The following is an 18454-nucleotide window of genomic DNA, read 5'->3' as shown; positions in this document are numbered from 1 at the left end:
CTGCAGATAGAATAGCAGAGAGGGGTTTATTTAAAGTGGATTTAGGCTGTACCTCGACAACACGTTGCCTTATTTATCAAGTCAATTTGCTGAATGGTGTGTTAACCTTTTGGAACTTGCTAAAGGCAATTCCTGCTATAAGAAGGGGACATAGTCCTCTTCATTCTCCTTCCTAAGAGGGGGAATTTGGAACGAAGGCTGTTTTGAAATGCTGGGATGGGTGTCTTCCACACACCACTGCGAAATAAACAAGTTATGTTGCCTAACCAGCCTAATGCCAGGGCCATTTTAATAAATGTACGTTGTGGCTTTGGCATCTGTGGCACACATCTCCTAAATACCATTTTCTCTCCAGGGGGCACTTTCATAAATGCACAGAACATGCACTCCACTTGGAACACAAGGCTTTCAATTTGTTTGGAATTCAGTCACAGTGTTTACTGAGAAGTGAGATAAAGCTGGACCCAAGAAAGCAGGAAGCTACTATAGAAATCAGAGTCACAGATCATAGGTAACTCAGGAAGGACCACACCTTCCTTACTTGCCTTTAGTGTGCCACGTAACAAGGCTGTGTCTGTGTGGGTGAAGTGGTTAGATACCTAAGATAAGGAGCACTAAAAATTATTTCTAATACTTTCCTCTTCGCGCCACTCTATTTGACACATTACGGCTCTTACATGATGGTCTGAGACACAACACATTCCTATTTTTAAAAGGGTGATTCCACCCTGAGGACCCTGAGCTTCTTGGGGAAGGATGTTACTTGGAGTAAAACTGGCGATGAAAGTTTTCTCTCTTTTCTTTTTTGGTCTGTGAGAAGGATGTGCTCTTTCAAGGAGAGCCCAGGGGGTGTTTCCCTGCTGGTAGGAGCTCTCTGGTCTGATTTTCTGGGTCTACCTTTCCAGAAATGACTGTTCTCACTTTCTGACATCCTCTCTGACCAATGGAGATGTAGCATTTACTCACCTAGAGAGCTCCTACTGGGAGATGTTCTTCTACCTGTGCTTTGAGACCTCAGGAGAAGTTTTTCTGCCCAAAAGATAGTTATTCTGAGGAAAAGGAAATATGTTTGAGGGAAAAACACAGCATATATCTGAGAACAATGCTCTGTACTGGAAAAGGAAAAGTTGGACTTGAAAAAGTTGCCTGTTATTTATATGCTGGGTTAAGTAAATAAAAAGCCATCACAACTAGAATATATAGATGTAGAGTAGTTCTTTTCTTTAATTAACAAAGGCAGTTCTAATTCAGTAAAAGTGGAAGTGTGGTGAAGACTTGATCTCTAAGATGATTTTGAATGCTTTCTAAAATCCTTTGAATCCTTTCTTGGAGTATAGTACAAATAAAACATTTTAACCAGCCCAACTTCAACCTAAAATGTTGTAAACTAAAGCTCACTGACAATTTTAGAGCTTTTGTTTGGAAATGCACAAATGCCATGATCTATAGCTATTGGGTTTAAAGATGGAAGACTCCTCAAAATCAATTTGACTCTTCCAATTTATTCCTTTTTTTAAAAAAGTTATTTTATTTTTTGGCTGCACTGGGTCGTCATTGCAGTGCACAGGCTTCTTGAGTTGCAGCACATGGGCTGTCTAGTTACGGTGTGTGGGCTTGTTGCACCACAGCATGTGAGATCTTAGTTCCCTGACCAGGGATCTAACCTGTGTCCCTTGCATTGGAAGGTGGACTCTTAACTGGACCACTAAGAAAGTCCCAGACCCTTCCAATTCATTCTTGAAACTACAGCCCTGAATATTCATTGAAAGGACTGATGCTGAAGCGCCAATACTTTGGCCACCTGATGTGAAGAGCTGACTCATTAGAAAAGACCCTGATGCTGGGAAAGACTGAAGGCAGGAGGAGAAGGAGGTGACAGAGGATGAGATGGTTGGATGGCATCGCTGACTAAATGGACATGAGTTTGAGCAAGCTCCAGGAGATGGTGAAGGACAGGAAGGCCTGGCACGCTACAGTCTATGGGGTCTCAAAGACCCAGACACGACTAAGCGTCTGAACAACAGAGCCCAAATGTGATTTGTCCAGGGTCCCAAAATTAGTTGTTAACTGAGCCATGAGAACTAGAAACTAGTTCTTTTGATTGCTGAGCCAGTCACCAGGGTTGAGGCAATTAGTGTAGTGATTAAAAGAGTGGACTTTAGAAACTGAGTAGGTGGGCTCAAATCCTTACTATGCCATTTAAACTTTCTGTGCTTTGGTGTACCTTAATGTGCCCCTTAGCTGGTCATAATGACGGTACATATCTTATAAGGTTGATTTAAGTATTAAATGAGATAATACATATAAAGTACACAGCTCAGTGTTTGCCCGGTAGTAAGTGTTCAAAAAGTGATACTAAAAAAAAAAAGAAAAAGTGATACTAACAACAGCAGGAACAAATACTAATTGCACTTACTTGGTACTCTTATAGTTCATTCAATCTTCATGTTACCAAAATCCAAGCTCCTACTGCTGGTCGCACAATAGGCCAATAATTTGAGAGACAAGTTGTTGGGGCAAGGAATTGCAACTTTATTTAGAAAGCTAACAAGCAGCCAGAGAAGATGGTGAACTAGTATCCCAAAGAACCATCTTGAATTAGAATTCAGTCTTCCTTTATACTAAAAGGGGAGGAGGTGCGGTTGGTTGTTGCAAGCTTCTTGGTGTCTAAATCCTTTGTTCTTGCAGCTGTCCAGGTAGGTGAGGTCATCATGTTCCTGTAAACCTCCAACAGGACAAATGTTTTTCTCTGCAATTTTTTATTTCTATATGAATGGGAAGAGTTATATTTTTAAAAATCAGAGCCTTGAAGATAGGTTATACTGTTTATTTCAGGCTATAGGCAACATTTTTAACTTGTAGCAAAAGCAATAAAATACAAAGATTAAAGTAAAAGAAACAGATCCAATTTGGAGTCAGATTTGTTCTTCCCTATTACACTTTCATCTCTACTTACAGTGTAGACGGTATTATTACTACCAGATAAGGAGGTGATGCAAGAAGAGCTTAAGTGACTTGCTAAGGTCGCCAAGCTAGTAAGCCTCAGAGCTGTCTTCCAAGTTCTTTACTGTCTGAACCACTGGAACCGTGGCTGTGGCTGCAGCTGCAGTGTATTCCTTTTTCTCAGAGGTGCTTCAGCGTCGTCCTGGTCCTGTCTCCATTTCTTGTCTGTCACTTAGTTGATTTCGCAGCATCTGCTCTAAAACTGACCATCAGACTGAAGGCTGAGGTCTGGGGAATGAGCGCCAAAGACTCTTTTCCTCTCCCTGCTTCAGATTCATGCTGGAGCTGGGGCTCCTTTCAGCTTTCCCTTATTTCATAATCATCAAATTAATAGGTATCTGAATTAAAATTTAAGTTTTAAAATTTAATGCATTGCTCATAAAATCACACCCATAAACCAACCCAGTTTGTAGTCCTAGAAGAATATATTGTTGAAATACCTGGGCAATTTTTTGTGTCCTTTCACTTCCACATGCTCATTATCTATATCAGTTGGCTTCCCTGGAACAGAAGAAAACTGCAAAACAATTCATTTGGCCCTTGATTTTGCAATCTAGTGAAAGGCAGCATAGCACAGAGGTTAAGAATAACGGCTTTAGAATCAGATTACCGGATTCAAATTCCAACTCAATGACAAAATATCTGCCTAATTTGGGGGAAGATTTCTTAACCTCTCAGTATCTCTGTTTTCTCATCTACCTTGTGCCTGGCCAGCAGTCAGCATTCAACAAACATTAGAACATCACAGAGCAAGCTTCCACCCACTCACTGTACAGGGCTACACTGGACATTCCATTTCACCCAGATGTACTCGAATTCTCCATGATCTGACTCCACACACACAGGCAGGCTTGTGCTTCATAATTACTGTTCAGAGCAAGTTTGTTAATGGGCCAGAGCAGAAGGACAAGTATAGAACAAGTATTGTCTCTCTCTCTCTCTCTCTCTATATATATATATATGGTGTGTGTGTGTGTGTGTATATATATATATATATAATATTCTCTCTCTCTATATATATATGGTATTCTTACTTATGATTGATTTTCAAAGTTCCCTTAGCTGGGACAAATATTTCCAGAGTTCAGTTTTGGTTTGTTTTTGTGGGTTGTCCATTAGGAATAATAATCTCCCTGAAAGTATCATAAACATATAATCAAGATTGATAAAATTGCCTGGATAGACAAATGTCAAAATAATAACAAAGGCAAGAGCAGCAAAAACAATAGCTAACATTATTTTTAAAATTATTATCTCCCAGGCATTGTTCTAAGTGCCTTACAGGCATTATCTCACTTATTCCTCACAACAATGGTATGAAGAGGTACTGTTTTTGCTTGTACTTCACAAATGAGAAATTACCCAACAATGTTGTCTAAAGTGGCAACGCCCCGACCCCTATAGTTATTTTCTATTTCATTAATGTTTTATTTTTTTCACAACATTTATTACTATCTAGAACTACTTTGTTTATTGCCTCTATTAAAGCTATTTGGTCAAGGACTTTATTTTAATCACTGCTATCTCTCCACCTCCTAGAATTGGCCTTGCTTAGTCACTCAGTCGTGTCTGACTCTTTGCAACCCTTTAGACTGTGACCCTCCAGGCTCCTCTGTCCATGGGATTTTTCAGGCAAGAATACTGGAGTGGGTTGCCATTTCCTCCTCCGGCAGATCTTCCTGACCCGGGAATCGAACCCATGTCTCCTGTATCTCCTGTATTGCAGGTGGATTCTTTACCTGCAGAGACATCCGGGAAGCCTGACTGCTAAGAATTGTTGAATGAATGAGAGTTAAAAAGTTTAGGTACTTGCCCAAGGTCACACAGCCAGTAAGAGCCAGTATTCAAGCTGAACTCTGTTTAACACCAGAGCATGAAATAAGATTCTTTATTGTAGCTTTTTATAGCTTGAATCCCCCTCCCTCGCATAATCTTACCCAAGCCTAGTATTTTATGAATGAGCATACTAATGCTCAGAAATGCTACATAACTTCCCAGTACCATATAGATTGTTAGTGGTAGACCCAGAATCAGACCCCAGACCCCCAGCTGTGTTTTTGTACCATGAATGCAGCCTGAGGAGGAGCTCATATAAACTGAAGGAAAATCCTATACGTATCTGGTATACATCATCAGCCCACTTCTTCAAGCCATAAACTTAAGTCACATTTGAAACTTCCCTCTCTCTTACCACCCCCTTCATCTAATTAACTAATAGTTTGTCAGTATACCTTCTAAATATAGCTCAAATCTTTCCACTTTTCTTCATCTCCACTAACCATCACCCAAGCCACCATCAGCACTGACCTAGGTGATTGCAGTAGCCTCCTACCCAGTTACCCTCACCTCCTCTTGCCCCTTTCCAGTCTGTTTTCTTCAGAGCAGTCAGAATGATCTAAAATGTGAATCTGACTATATACTACTTTGCCACTTAAAATGTATCATTTACTTTAAGGTGCAATTTAAAATTCTTTTTTAGAGGAGTTTTTAAACAAATTTATTCATTTATTCACTCTCTTGACTGTGCTGGATCTTTGTTGCTACACAAGACTTTTCTCTAGTTGCGGCAAGCGGGGGCTACTCTCTAGTTGCGATACACAGGTTTCTCGTTGCAGTGGCTTCTCTTATTGTGGGCTCTAGGGCTCGTAGGCTTCCGTAGTTGCAACTCCCGGACTCTAGAGCACAGGCTCCGTAGTTGTGGCACACAGGCTGAGCTGCTTCATGACATGTGGCATCTTCCTGGACCAGGGATTGAACCCATGTCTCCTGCACTGGCAGGCAGATTCCCCACTACTGAGCCAGCCACCAGGGAAGCCCACGATTAAAATTCTTAACATGGCCTTTGAGCCTATGAAATCTGGCCCCTGAGCACCCCCTTCAGGCTCGTCTTGTCCTGCCTCTTCCTTTCTCACTTATTCTCCAGCTTCCTGGACCGTTTCCATTCCTGGAACATCAAACTCTTCTCTTCAAAGCTTTATTTCATGATGCTCCCTTTCTGTGGACCATCCCCTCCAGCTCTGGCCCCTCTTCCTCCTTTTCTTGTCTGTTCATCCTCTGGGTCTCAGCCTGCTTACTGTTTCTACAAAGAAGTGTCCCCTGATGGACTCCTCCCAGCCTCCCCTCCAACCAGCTTAAGTCCCCTGTGATTGGTTCTCAGAAGCACTCTCTATTTTTTCTACACAGTATTTATAATTAGGCACATTATTTGTGTTATTGTTTGTCTAATAGTTTTCTTCCCTAATGAGACTGAATCTCCAGTGACCATGCTGTATCACTCCCTGCTGATCCACAGGGCCTGAAATATAGTAGATGCCCAATAAATATTTATAGAGCATTCTTATCTTCTTACGGATTTCCACTCTGAGTTCAAGACAAAGCAGAAATGCTTAAGTAAAAGGAGACAGAGCATAAACACTGAAAAGAGTCCAAGAGGTTTACCTACCCATTCCAGCATGAGCAGCTTTTCATTTTAGTAACATCCACTGGTGGGTTTCTTCTTCCAGAAGAGTCAGTGGTCTAGCTAAGGATGTGCTGGCCTCTCCATTTGAGTCTCAGGTTTGAGAGAGGCCTTGCTTGTGACTCCTGCATGACAGACACGATCATTTACTTAGGGGAAGGTAAAGAGAGCTGCTGCTTACTTTCCAGACGTCAGCAGATCACAGAAGAGCCATGTCTCTGCTCCAAGAGCTAGGTGTGTTGTCATCATGGGGCAAGTACAAGCTGTTAGAGTCAGAAGAGGAGTCAACAGTGTTGCCCCTTGGCCACTGTGTGTCAGAGTCCCAGGACTTGTTTCTAACACAAACCGTGGGAAAGCAAAAAGCTCTAGAATGGAAGTGATCTAGAAAGACCCATGTTTGGCTAAAGGCTCATGTCTCTTAATATCTAGACAGTTAATTTTAGAATTTGTTCAGGCTTTAGGTTAATAATGATTGTGTTTCTTTCTAAATTAACCACAAACCTTGACATTTAAAGTAATTCTAGGGCTTCCCTGGTGGTCCAGTGGTTAAGAATCTGCAGGGGACATAGTTGCGATCCCTGCTCTGGGAAGACCCCACATGCCACAGAGCAACTAAGCCCTTGCCCCACAACTACTGAGCCCGCGATCTAGAGCCTACCAGCCGCAACTGCGGAGCCCAAGCACTGCAACTACCGAAGCCCTCTCTTGCCTGGAGCCTGGGCTCCGCAACAAGAGAAGTCACCACAGTGAGAAGCCCACACACTGCAACGAAGAGTGGCCCCTGCTCACTGCAACTAGAGAAAACCCAGGTGCAGCACCAAAGACCCACTCTAGCCCAAAAATAAAATAAATAAATAAATCTTTAAAAATTAATAAAATAAGTCTAAACTAGCTACTTCACAGATGACGAAAAGCTGGTTACATACATCAAATGGATCGCATCACCAACTTTCCCCTTCATCGCATCTAGAAGAAATCTCGTACTCATTAGCAATCACCCCTCATTTATTCTGGACATTTAACATAAATGGAAAAATAAAATGTGTAGTCCTTTGTGTATTGGCTTCTCTCTCTTAGCATGATAATGTTCATGTTCTATCCATGTTGTAACATGAATCAGCACTTTATTTCCTTATATTGCCAAATAATTGTCTATTACATGGATATACCACATTTTATGTAGCCATTCATTAGTTGATAGACATTTGGGTCGTTTCCACTTTTTAGCTGTTATGAATAATGCTGCTGTGAACTTTTGTGTACAAATTCTTGTGTGGACATTTTTTTTCTTTTCCCTTGGATATATCCCTAGGAGTAGAATTGCTGGGTTATTTAGTAACTCTACATTTAACTTTTTGATACACTGCTAGACTGTTTTCCAAAATGGCTGAACCATTTTACATCATTTCCCCACAACCTCACCAACACTTATTATTGTCTGACTTTTTCAATATAGCCATCCTAGAAGGGGGTGAAGTGCTATTTCATTGTGGTTTTGATCTGTACTGAGATAACCTAAAAGTTTAACAAATAAGCAACAATTAAAATCCCTGTCCTATCAAGGTTTTGAGGAAATAAACACTCTTATTAGAGTTGTAGCTTGGTACAGTTTTTGGAGGGGCAGTTTGATATATCAGAATGTGAGATGTACTTGACTTTTGAACAGATTTTCCATTTCTGGGTATTTGACTTAAGAAGAAAAAAATTATATGTTGGGGGAAAAATGTGTCTTTATTATACCACTGTTTATAATATCATAATATCAAAAACTTAGAAATTAACTGAAATGTCTATCAAAAGGAAACTGGATAAATAAACTATGATGCAAACATAAAATATTTAGGCAGTCATTAAAAATGATGCAGGTATAGTGTATTTTTATTGTCATGGCAATCCATCCATCACATACTGAGTGGGGCAAAATGAGATTACTGAATACCTCCCTGAGAAGATCCCACCTGTATAAAATGTCTTTATGCCTAGAGAGATTTTTTTGGAATAGTGTCCAAAATGTTAACAGTGATTATATACTAGTGGTGGAATTTTAGGTGATTTTTAAACTTTATTCTTTGAACTTCTCATATCTAATTTAGTTAAAAATCAACCTCTATAATTTTTAAGAAAAAATTATAAAACTGTTTTAAAAGACTATGCGTTTTAGAAATCACATTTTTGTTCTTAATCAAGGCTTGAACTTTAGTTAAATATTCTTCCCCTATCATTATTTTTTAAATCCTCAAAACCATCTACCAAAGGCATAAAGAAACTCATCATTGTGGTGATTATATTCACTTGATGTAGAAAACTGTCTTGGGCTCTTCCTTCAGAGAATTTTATAATGTGTTTTAATCTTTATAGAGTTCTTTCTGTATGCCAGGTATTAGGACTTTGGGGTAGTGCCAAGCTAATGATTAGGATCAGGTCGAAAAATTTCTCCATGTGTTCTGATTATTAGGATAGTTGTTTGAGGTTCACACTCTCTTTGACTCTTTTATCCCTCTTTGCAGGAGAATAACATTAACAATTTTCTTTTTCTTTGAGCTTGTTATGAGTTAGGAATTGTTTTAAATACATTTCATATACTTAACTCGTTTAATCCTCACAGCAATCCTGTGAGGTTGATATTGCAATAATATTATTTTACAGATAAGGACACTGAGGAACAGAGAGGTTAAGTAACCTATCTAAGGTCACTCAACTAGGAAAGGCAATGCTGAGGCTGGAGCCCACCTGAGTTTGGTTCCTAAGTACCTGTAGTTGTAACTGCTACACTCCACTGCCTCTCTGACTTCTACCAAATATAACTCCAGACACTTCATGCTGGTTTATTTTGTTTCTCCCCCAAACAGTCATTTCTACCAGAAACACCAGGGAGACTGAGCTAGTAAGGACAGGTGACTGGACTTTTCTGCAACAAATGTTCTATAGAGTTGTTTCTTTGCTGTTTATTAATATATGTATATCCATTGATTCTCTTAGCATTTTACTTACCATTTCTTTGACATCATCTTCTCTGAAATACCAAAAGTATAAAGAAAAAAATTAAGAGCACATCTGTCTTCTCTTTAAGCAATTCATGTTCATCCATGAAAAACTATTGTCTTCTAAATAAATGATTTACAGATGATGATTTTAGGAAATGCTCTTCCACAGAATTTAATGAGTAGGATTATTGTTAAATTGAAAGATGTACAAAGTTGGTGAAACTTAGGTTTCTCAATTTTATACTCCGGTTGGATTTTAGTTGAAGAAAGGAAATAATTATGTATATGAAAAACATAAGTATGGAGTCAGACAAGAAAGGTATAATAACCTCAGTGGTTTTATTTGCTCCTGGAAGTGATTTTTGCTGAGTATGAGCTACATATACAGTAGGTCTTCGTGATCCTAATGAATTGGCCAAAATGAAGATTCATGTGTATAAAAGTAAGATCTACCTGAAATACCATTCAAAATTTAACTTTGGATGTTTATAATTTTGGCTGTTATTGTTTTTGCTGTTTTGTTGTGATTGAAATCTAGTAAAAATTATTTAGGATATTTTCCTGGGGGAAAAGTTATAATCCAGAAGAAAAGAAATGCATGTGATATGACGTTACTAGTAATAATTACGGTAAGTTTGATTCAAGTTGAAATCACTTATACTGAACATTATTTTTTAAAAGGCATTTCTTAAGAGCATGACTACAGAGAGTTTTTACAGAAGAAACTTCTGTTATCAAAAAGTCTATATCCTCTTGTGTTTTCTAGGCATCTGGCCGGCTGAAGAAGTCTTGGCTTACTACTGCCTCAAGCACAGTGGTATATTCAGGTACAAAGCTGCACTTAAAAATTTGTTTAGCCCACTATAGTACTGTATCTACATGTTAACGATCACCATGATTACATTCTTCAAATTAAACTGTTAAAAGTGTATATAAGAAAGAAAGAAAGGAAGGAAAGGAGGGGGAAGGTCATGGTGAAAACATGTTGCTTCTGAAAAAGAAATCTGAATCGCCTTTGGGTACTAATATTGCACAGCAAGCTTTTTGCTATGTGTCAAAGGCTTTTGATTTCCACTCAAGGCATTTTATTTCGCTTTGATTTTGGGGAAACGAAAGTGAAGCTCCAATCAATCCTTACTGATTGTAAAGGTCAAAAAAAAAAAAGACATTCTATAAAGTTCTGCTAGGAAAGTCACTATGGAATATTTGATAAATAAATACCCCACAGCTATTATTTAAAAATGCCATCCCATCCCTTATTTTCAAGGTATTTTACATATCTAACAATATGTACTTGTAAAATATAAATTACTATTACAGATTCATGCTATGAACAAGAATGTTTTCAACTGTGAATGTGCATTATAGATTAAACCATGGATGGGATTACAAAAAAAGAAAAAACTCCTTTTAAAAAAAAATGCTGAAGATGTTTGATAGACTCAGAAAATATGGGTTTTTTCATTTCCATTCTCATTTTATAAAAGTCATCCAGTATATGCTTCCTTAATAGTCCATTATGATTCCAGACAAGCCATTAGTGATCGTTTTAACAATATATCCTTACAAGATCGGGTATGTGTTGTAACAATATGTATTTACAAGACTGGGTCAATAATATGTAGTTTTTGAAGCTCTGTGGGTCCATATTTACCAAACAGTTTCTAATTGCTTTGAATAACTAAATACTCATTATGTGTATTTCAGAATACGAATGTCCTGGCTTGGCTGCTGCTTCTTTTCCCTCTATTCTCACCTCTCCCTCCCTTGATTCTCTCTCTTTTTTTTTCCCCTCTTGCTGAGGAAATAAACTTCCCAAATTGGGAAGAAGAGACAATCTCTTAAGAGTATAAGCATATAAAGTAAGAACAGGGAAGTGTTGAACTGAGCTTCAGAGCTGCCCTAGAAGTCTGGCATTTGCTCATCTCACTGTGCTTAAGCTTGCCTGGAGCTCCAATCAGCAAGCAGTGGGCCAGAGCAGGAATGTCACACGTTGAGGGCTGATATTTAGGCACAAAGAGGAAGGTAAGTGCAGAGTGCCACCCCAGACTGTCAGCTTTAACTCTGAGCCGCTTTGCTTAGGAGCGGTCAAGTCAGAGCCCAGTCATTCCTTGAGCCTGGGTTTGCTGGCTTAACCATATTATGTCCCCGCATTGTTTATTCACTGTGTTGTGTTGGGGTCTATTGTTATTTAAGTGTTAATTGCTAAATGTTCCTTGTGTAATTGTTCTTTATGGGGGCTGTTCAGCTCTCCAAAATACTGCTGTTTTAGTTGTTTTTTTTTTTTAATTCAAGATTGCATGTATTTGTGTGTGTGTGTTGTGTGTGTCTTTCACTATAATATAGGTATATACACACTCACATATATTCTTCATTTACTTGTCTAACTGTTTTTGAAGGAATGAATGTGGATTAACAGTGTTATCCTTTCCTAACAATTATCTTTCGCTACTCTAGCTAGTTTAGTTCTAAAAGACAGCGCCATTGACAGGGGAAAAAAAGGGAACCTTCTCAGATTTTTCAGCTCAGCGGTGGTAATGTTGCAGTGAACACTAATGAGGGAACCCCCACTGGTTTGCCTGCTTTGTGACTTTTCTATTTCATAATTATTTTTAAAACGCAAAACGACATGAGGTAGCCTCGTCATGTCTCTACAACTTCCTGGTAGCGCCGTTCTTACTGCAGATGGCAATTTGTTCTTGTAACATATATATCTCTCTGCCCATTTTCATCTCATTTGTATGGGTTCTACCATTTCTTTTCTCTCTTTCAGGGACCTTGCTGTGTGTGAGCTAGGGGGTGGCATGACATGCTTGGCTGGGCTCATGGTAGGTCTTTTCTCAATTCCAATCCCATTCAGAGAGAGGAACAAAAGGAAAAATGTTCCAGGGCCTCCAACTGCTGGGTCAGAGAACCGTCAACAGCATCAGCTGCGGTCAAGCTGCCGGGTCTTGAGAGACCTTCTAGATTGACTTACTTTCGGATCATATTGATTTTATGGTTGCCTCGATGAGCAGAAACATTTTCCCTCAGTGTAGTCAATATCGCTTGTTGTGACATTCCAGGCCTCGCGCAGTCTTTCTTCGCCATAGCAAAAGCATTTTTTTTTTCAGATTATAGTCCCATTTGCTAAGATACAGGAATAGCCCGGCAAATCACAGTTGGAGCACCATGATATAGCTGCTAATGTTTTGCCTGCATTATTACACCAACAAACATGATCCAGAGCGCTCAGTAATTAGATTCTTTTGAATTAGATTGGCCATTCAGGAACGTCGTTCCCCATTCTCTGGGTTCTGAGTCATGTATTCAGGAGATATTATGTAGCAGCACAGTGCATTAGACAAGTTTTTATGTCTCTACAAATAAAAGCATATTGTTACACTGATTGGCATTTGACAAACCTGTCGCTCTTACACAATGTGTCAGGGTTACAGCCCAATGTGCGAGCATGTCAAAGCTCACAAAAAAATTACCCTCACAAAGCCATCTGCCTGCAATGCAAAGTTATATGAAGGGCATCAGGCAGTCAGACAGAAGCAAGCTGAAAGGCAGAGTGACAGCCTTGTATGATGGCTCTACTAGATAAACAGAAGCCCACAGATGAAAGCCTCTCAGAATACCATCATCCGCTGTCACAATGCAATTACCGAACAGAATGATAGCAAGATAGAGGCTCCCGCAAATGGAATGATAAAAGTATTGACTGATTTGATTGAATGATTAAAATAATGCAGACATAAAATGAAAAAAGATTGAAGATTGTTACAGAGAAATAGGTGAGGAAGCATGATACTGAAGGCTTGTCACTCCTGTCTTCACTTCCACACAGACAAGCATATTTGCTCATTGTTTGCTGTGCTCCCCCTTTTTTTTTTCAGGTTGCTATTTCTGCAGATGTCAAAGAAGTTCTGTTAACTGATGGGAATGAAAAGGCCATCAGAAGTATCCTTATTCAGATAGAAAACGGGCTTGTTGTGCTCATTCCTTTTCCTCGGCTGAGTAACAATTGATATAAAGAAAGACAGCATGGGGTATTAAAAGAGAGTTCCCCCGATACACATGATAAGTAATTAAGAAAAAGTAGAAATATATGACATTCATTGCATACGACTATTTTTTTTTAATTTCGGTGGATTTTTATACTTATTAAAGGAGCTTATGATTTGTGGACCACTCAAAGCAATACGAACATTTGTTTCATAATAATTTTCAAGCACTCTTGTCCTTTTATTTTTATTGAAATTTGCCAGGATAAAATAAATGATTTAACATTTATTATATCGGCTGTTGCTTGCAAAAATTAACTTTCGGCTTCATGTTCCATTATTACCTTTCTTCTGTGTAGACCATGGATTTGTGTACCTACTCTAATTCCTGAGGAGTCCCCTGTATCTCCCCACTGGAAACAGCTATCAGTTTTTCATTATTTCCTTTTATTTAGGATCATAAAAGCTATCTCTTTTTTTTTCTGCTATGCTATTACAATTCAAACCCCATTATATTAGATTATGCTTTACTAATATGTACACAGAGTTCATGAAAATTGAACTGTAACTAAAAAAGCAAGCATAATTTGTGGCTACTTTAGCAATCGAGCTGATTTGTTCAGGGGCAGTTAACAGCCTTTAGAAATTGAGAGGAAAGGTGGAGGATATATTTGCTCTGGATTTTTTGGTGTGCTTTCTATTTACATTACGAAAGAGGCAATCTACTTATTTGAATTTTAGGCTCCTAAAATGCCAAAGCAGTGTTGATTTTTATAAGAGGTAAGCATCTTACCTAGAGCTTATTTTTGAATTTTCTTTTTCTACCTCTGCTATATGATTTTTTAAAAATAAAATTTGTAGCCGCTCTATCAGCCTCCTCACACAGGAGGAAGGAGGTACCAGAAGCCCAGAAGCTAATATTGTTCAGCCGCACTTGTATGCTCTACAGAGCCCCACCCAGCTAATTGCCTGGCAGACTTAAAAAAAAAAAAAAAAAAAAAACCAGGAAGGAAAAACAGCCAATCACAATCTTGGCCTTTCACACAAGGGAAAGAGATCACAAAAGGTGCTTCCTTTTTTAAAATGCAGGATTTTAATCATGATCTTCAGACTGTCGCAAGTTTCCTAAAATATTCCTGAAGATGAGCGATGTTGCTTCATTCACTCTGCTTTATTCTGAGTTCTTCCCTGCACTGTATCATTTCACTCTGCTCCTCCTCCACATGTCAGGGAACACAGAAAGCAACAGGAAGTCAGGTATGCTAGCTCAGCCCCAATGGATGTTTTTTGGGGGAAGAAAAAGCAGGATTATTGGGGAAGAGGAGGTCATTTTAACCACAGAAACTTCCAGATTGGGCCCAGCAACCTGAGGTTTTTCTCAAATCAGCAGGTATCTTATTCAATAGCATTGGAAACCGATTAGAACTTTTATCAAACTATGGGAAGCATCTGTGGTCAGTATGTAAATTTAATTGTACTAAAATTACTGTTGAGCTAAACTACAGAGCTTCCAAAGAAGGGAAGCCATGCTATTGTCATTAATTAATGCACCTTTGCTTTAAACAGCAAAGATGCCATGCCAGCTCTTGAAATCAGAGAGGAAATCTCAATTCTGTATTCACTCTGCTGGCCTTTCAAAGAAATGATTGGTACAGCCCCCTCCCAAGAAAATGGATTTTTAACATTTGGTCCTCAGAAGCTCAGCCCTGAGAGTGCTTTATTGTGCTGGGTTTTACAATGGGTTTAATATAGCGGGGTGCCAAAGGGCAGGAGGGGAAGAACTTTACAATGTAGATAAAGTAGGTCCTTTCAGGATGCAGACCAAAACTGGTAGCGTGTTTTATTTCATCTCTTAGGACTTCCCTGGCAGAGTTCAGTTTTTATCATGTTGTTCTATGTTTGTGTGCCTTTTTATGTTGTAACCAGATCTAATTTTTTTTTTAATTAAGAGGAAAAAAGCATGCCTAAAGCCTTAAAATTTGGCAACATGTTTTTCCTGCTTTTAATACTAATGTTATTCTTGACTTACTAACAGAGCTTACAACTGGCATTCATGGTAAGCTATTTTACTGAGTGAGGTTAATATGAAGTTTTTTTTTTTTTTTTTCTATCTTTGTGCCCACTTTCTATGAGAAAAACGAATTCACTGAATCACATACTGTTGATGCATATAGATTGAAACAAACTCATTTAAAAATTACTGTTTACATCTTTCTTTTAAAATTTTAGGAAGCCTAAATTATATAGCAGTTGTAGGATATTATCCAAAAATTACTTTCTAAAAAGTAAAAGTGGATGTCAACAAAAAAAGAGGGAGAAACATTGCCAGAAGCCAGAAAATCTCTAAGCAAAGCTGCTAATTATTCTTAATGGGCAAGATGAGCACATTAAGAAACAAATGAATACATCAGTGAAATGTAATTGAAAATCGACCTGGCAATCGCACATCACATCTGAGTATTGGCCTGTATATTATTCTCATTATTTAAAAAATTATTTTTGTTTTTCTTGGATCTGAATTGAATGAATGCAACTGAACCTTACTTCCTAGTCTCTTAAGCTTCTAAGAGTCTGATTTTTAACCTTAAAAAAACAGCATTTTCTGATATTTCCTATTTATCATCTGTTATTTCTATTTTTTTAATACATGAGGCAATGAATGGAGACATTCTGAATCTTTATATCATAGAAGCATATCAACCAGTTGTAAGCTTATTTATTGTCTCCCTAAAACATATCAACTGGATTTGGCTATGTCTTCTAGAGCTCTCTACCTTGAACCTGGAAAGCTAGATGTGGATTTGAAATTTATAAGCGGAGATATCTGAAAAGAGATTAAGACTTGAGGGATAAGGGAATGTCATAAGTCCTAAATATTTTCTCATACTCATCGTTAGATGTCCCTGAGGTTCTCCTTGATCCTTAAACTGCATTACTGGGTTTAACCCATAGCCTCCCTAACTGAGAGCTGCCTCTCCCTTCAGATGCCATCTTATCTGTACCCAAAGGGGAAAACAAAGGCTAAATTGGAAATGAGATCATTTGGTTCATCCAGTTTTCAAATTTATCCTGAAATCATATGAACTGTGTTCTCTTTCCTTTGGCACAGCCCTTTTAGTGTAATAAAGAAAGAAACCTCCAAGTGCCACAAGATACTCAATAAAGTCTGTAGTTGGTTTGACAATGACATAAGAATAGGGAAGAGAAATGGTATATTGAGTTATTATTGATGCTAAGACCTTTCTGAATTATAATGAACAGAAGTACAACACCTCAGATGAGCAACCCTCTCTGGTACCCTCACTAATTTGCCCAACAAAAGGACCCTGCCTTGACACATCCTTAGTGAACATCAAGCAGGTTATCTGCCAACTATGGCAATGCTTGACAATTCTGCCTCATGCTCCTAACCCAAGCATCTTATCCCCACAGTATGCACAGTCTAGATCATGATCTTGAGCTTAGGATTCTCCAAAAATGAATAAATCTCCTGTGCATTTTAAAGGAGAAAGCCCTGGCTTACAATATTATTTTATTTAACAGACTCCCTGACTTGAATAATTAATAAATTAAGCTTCATGTGGACTGTGCAGCCTGTGGATGGTTGAGGAATCATCCAGCTTCTCATCCTGGGCCCAGGCCCGTTCCTCCAATATCAGGGTCAGCTCTTCTTCTATATACTAGATAGGTCCAAAGTGCACTCCTCTGTGCCTCACATTGGGTAGGAGCTCAACAAATAGCTTTGAAAATTAAATTGAAAGTAACTAACAAATGAAGCTAATTAATTAACTAAATGAATTAAGCCACTATTAACTGCATGACATTTCAAGTGCTAAAGATATAGCAGTGAACAAGACAGACCAAGCTCTGTTCTTGGAGGAACAGAGTATACTTTGGCTAGAGAACATTTATACACTTGAAAGACGCTGAAAATCTACAGGGCAGAAGTTCTTTGATTCTTTCCAGTTATTTAAATCCTACAGTTAAAATGTTCATATAATTAGTTTTGAGCAACAGAGAAAGAAAATAAAGCTTACCTGCCAAGCCTCACTCTAGTTACCCTCCTCAGCCTCTCATCCCTCCAGAGCTTTTGCCTGAATTATTGAAAAAGATAATAAATTGACATGATTTAGGCACCTGCTATGTGTCAGGCACCTACTATGTGGTATTCCAGTGAGCCTATAAAATAAGCACATTATTCCTATTCCAGAGATGGAGCTCTGAGAAGTTATTTTACCCAAATTTACATAGTTACTAAGTGTCAGAATGAGCACTGGAAGTCAGGATCATTTGACTTCATAGCTTCCCTGTCACGCTCATTAAACTGTTTCACCGAAAACTAGAAAGATTTTGTATCATCTTGCACTGGAAGAGAAGACTTCTCATCTATAAACGTAACAGTTGACATTGCTAACAGAGTTCAAAGCACCTCTAGATGGTACTCTCAATTCATGAGTAATAAGCACCTTGAAGAATATTTTGCAGCCTTTAAATTAGCAAATATTGCCACATCAAGCATTTTTAAAATCCTCCAGAGATCAAAATGAACAGGATTTATTTTATAATTTCATTGCTTCCTACCCTCATCTTTGACATGCAACGAAATTAAAGGTAGCAGAAACCAAGAAAATAATGCTTTGTGAAGCACAGTGTTATTATTATAAAAATACTTATACAATGCCAGTTCTCAAAATGTGTATCAGCTACTGATAAATATAATAATCACTAATTGTAGGAGGAGGCTAATATTTTAAACAAGATTTATATATAATTAGCTTAACTAATTAGTATATAATTTGTTCAAATAACTACTATACATATATATTTTTTATCCTTAAATGTATATATTTACTATACATTAGTTATATACTGTATATAACTAATATATAGTATTATGTATTAGTTATATATAATATATATATACTATATATTAGTTATATACTATATATAACTATATATTAGTTATATACTAATTAGTATATAACAAATATATATAATTTGTTCAAATAACTATTATACAT

At 38.0% G+C, this 18454-nt stretch overlaps 1 protein-coding gene across 8 annotated transcripts in view; it reads left to right on the top strand.

Annotated features, from left to right (window-relative positions):
* The window catches only part of CAMKMT (calmodulin-lysine N-methyltransferase), a 427573-nt gene that overhangs the window by 354709 nt on the left and 54410 nt on the right, over positions 1 to 18454 (top strand). For 7 of the 8 annotated variants that reach the window (XM_086327180.1, XM_086327181.1, XM_086327179.1 and 4 more), the window contains 3 exons: positions 10211 to 10271; positions 12218 to 12272; positions 13326 to 13389. In XM_086327180.1, coding sequence (XP_086183306.1) covers positions 10211 to 10271; positions 12218 to 12272; positions 13326 to 13389 — 180 coding nt within the window. The remainder of the gene's footprint in view (positions 1 to 10210; positions 10272 to 12217; positions 12273 to 13325; positions 13390 to 18454) is intronic. The other variant, XM_086327182.1, reaches the window with a different exon arrangement.

The sequence above is a fragment of the Bos grunniens genome, chromosome 11 (genome assembly GCF_055505025.1).
Source record: "Bos grunniens cultivar Pamir isolate PY7600 chromosome 11, Bosgru_T2T1.0, whole genome shotgun sequence".
Lineage (NCBI taxonomy): Eukaryota > Metazoa > Chordata > Mammalia > Artiodactyla > Bovidae > Bos > Bos grunniens.
This window is presented reverse-complemented; position numbering and strand designations above follow the sequence as displayed.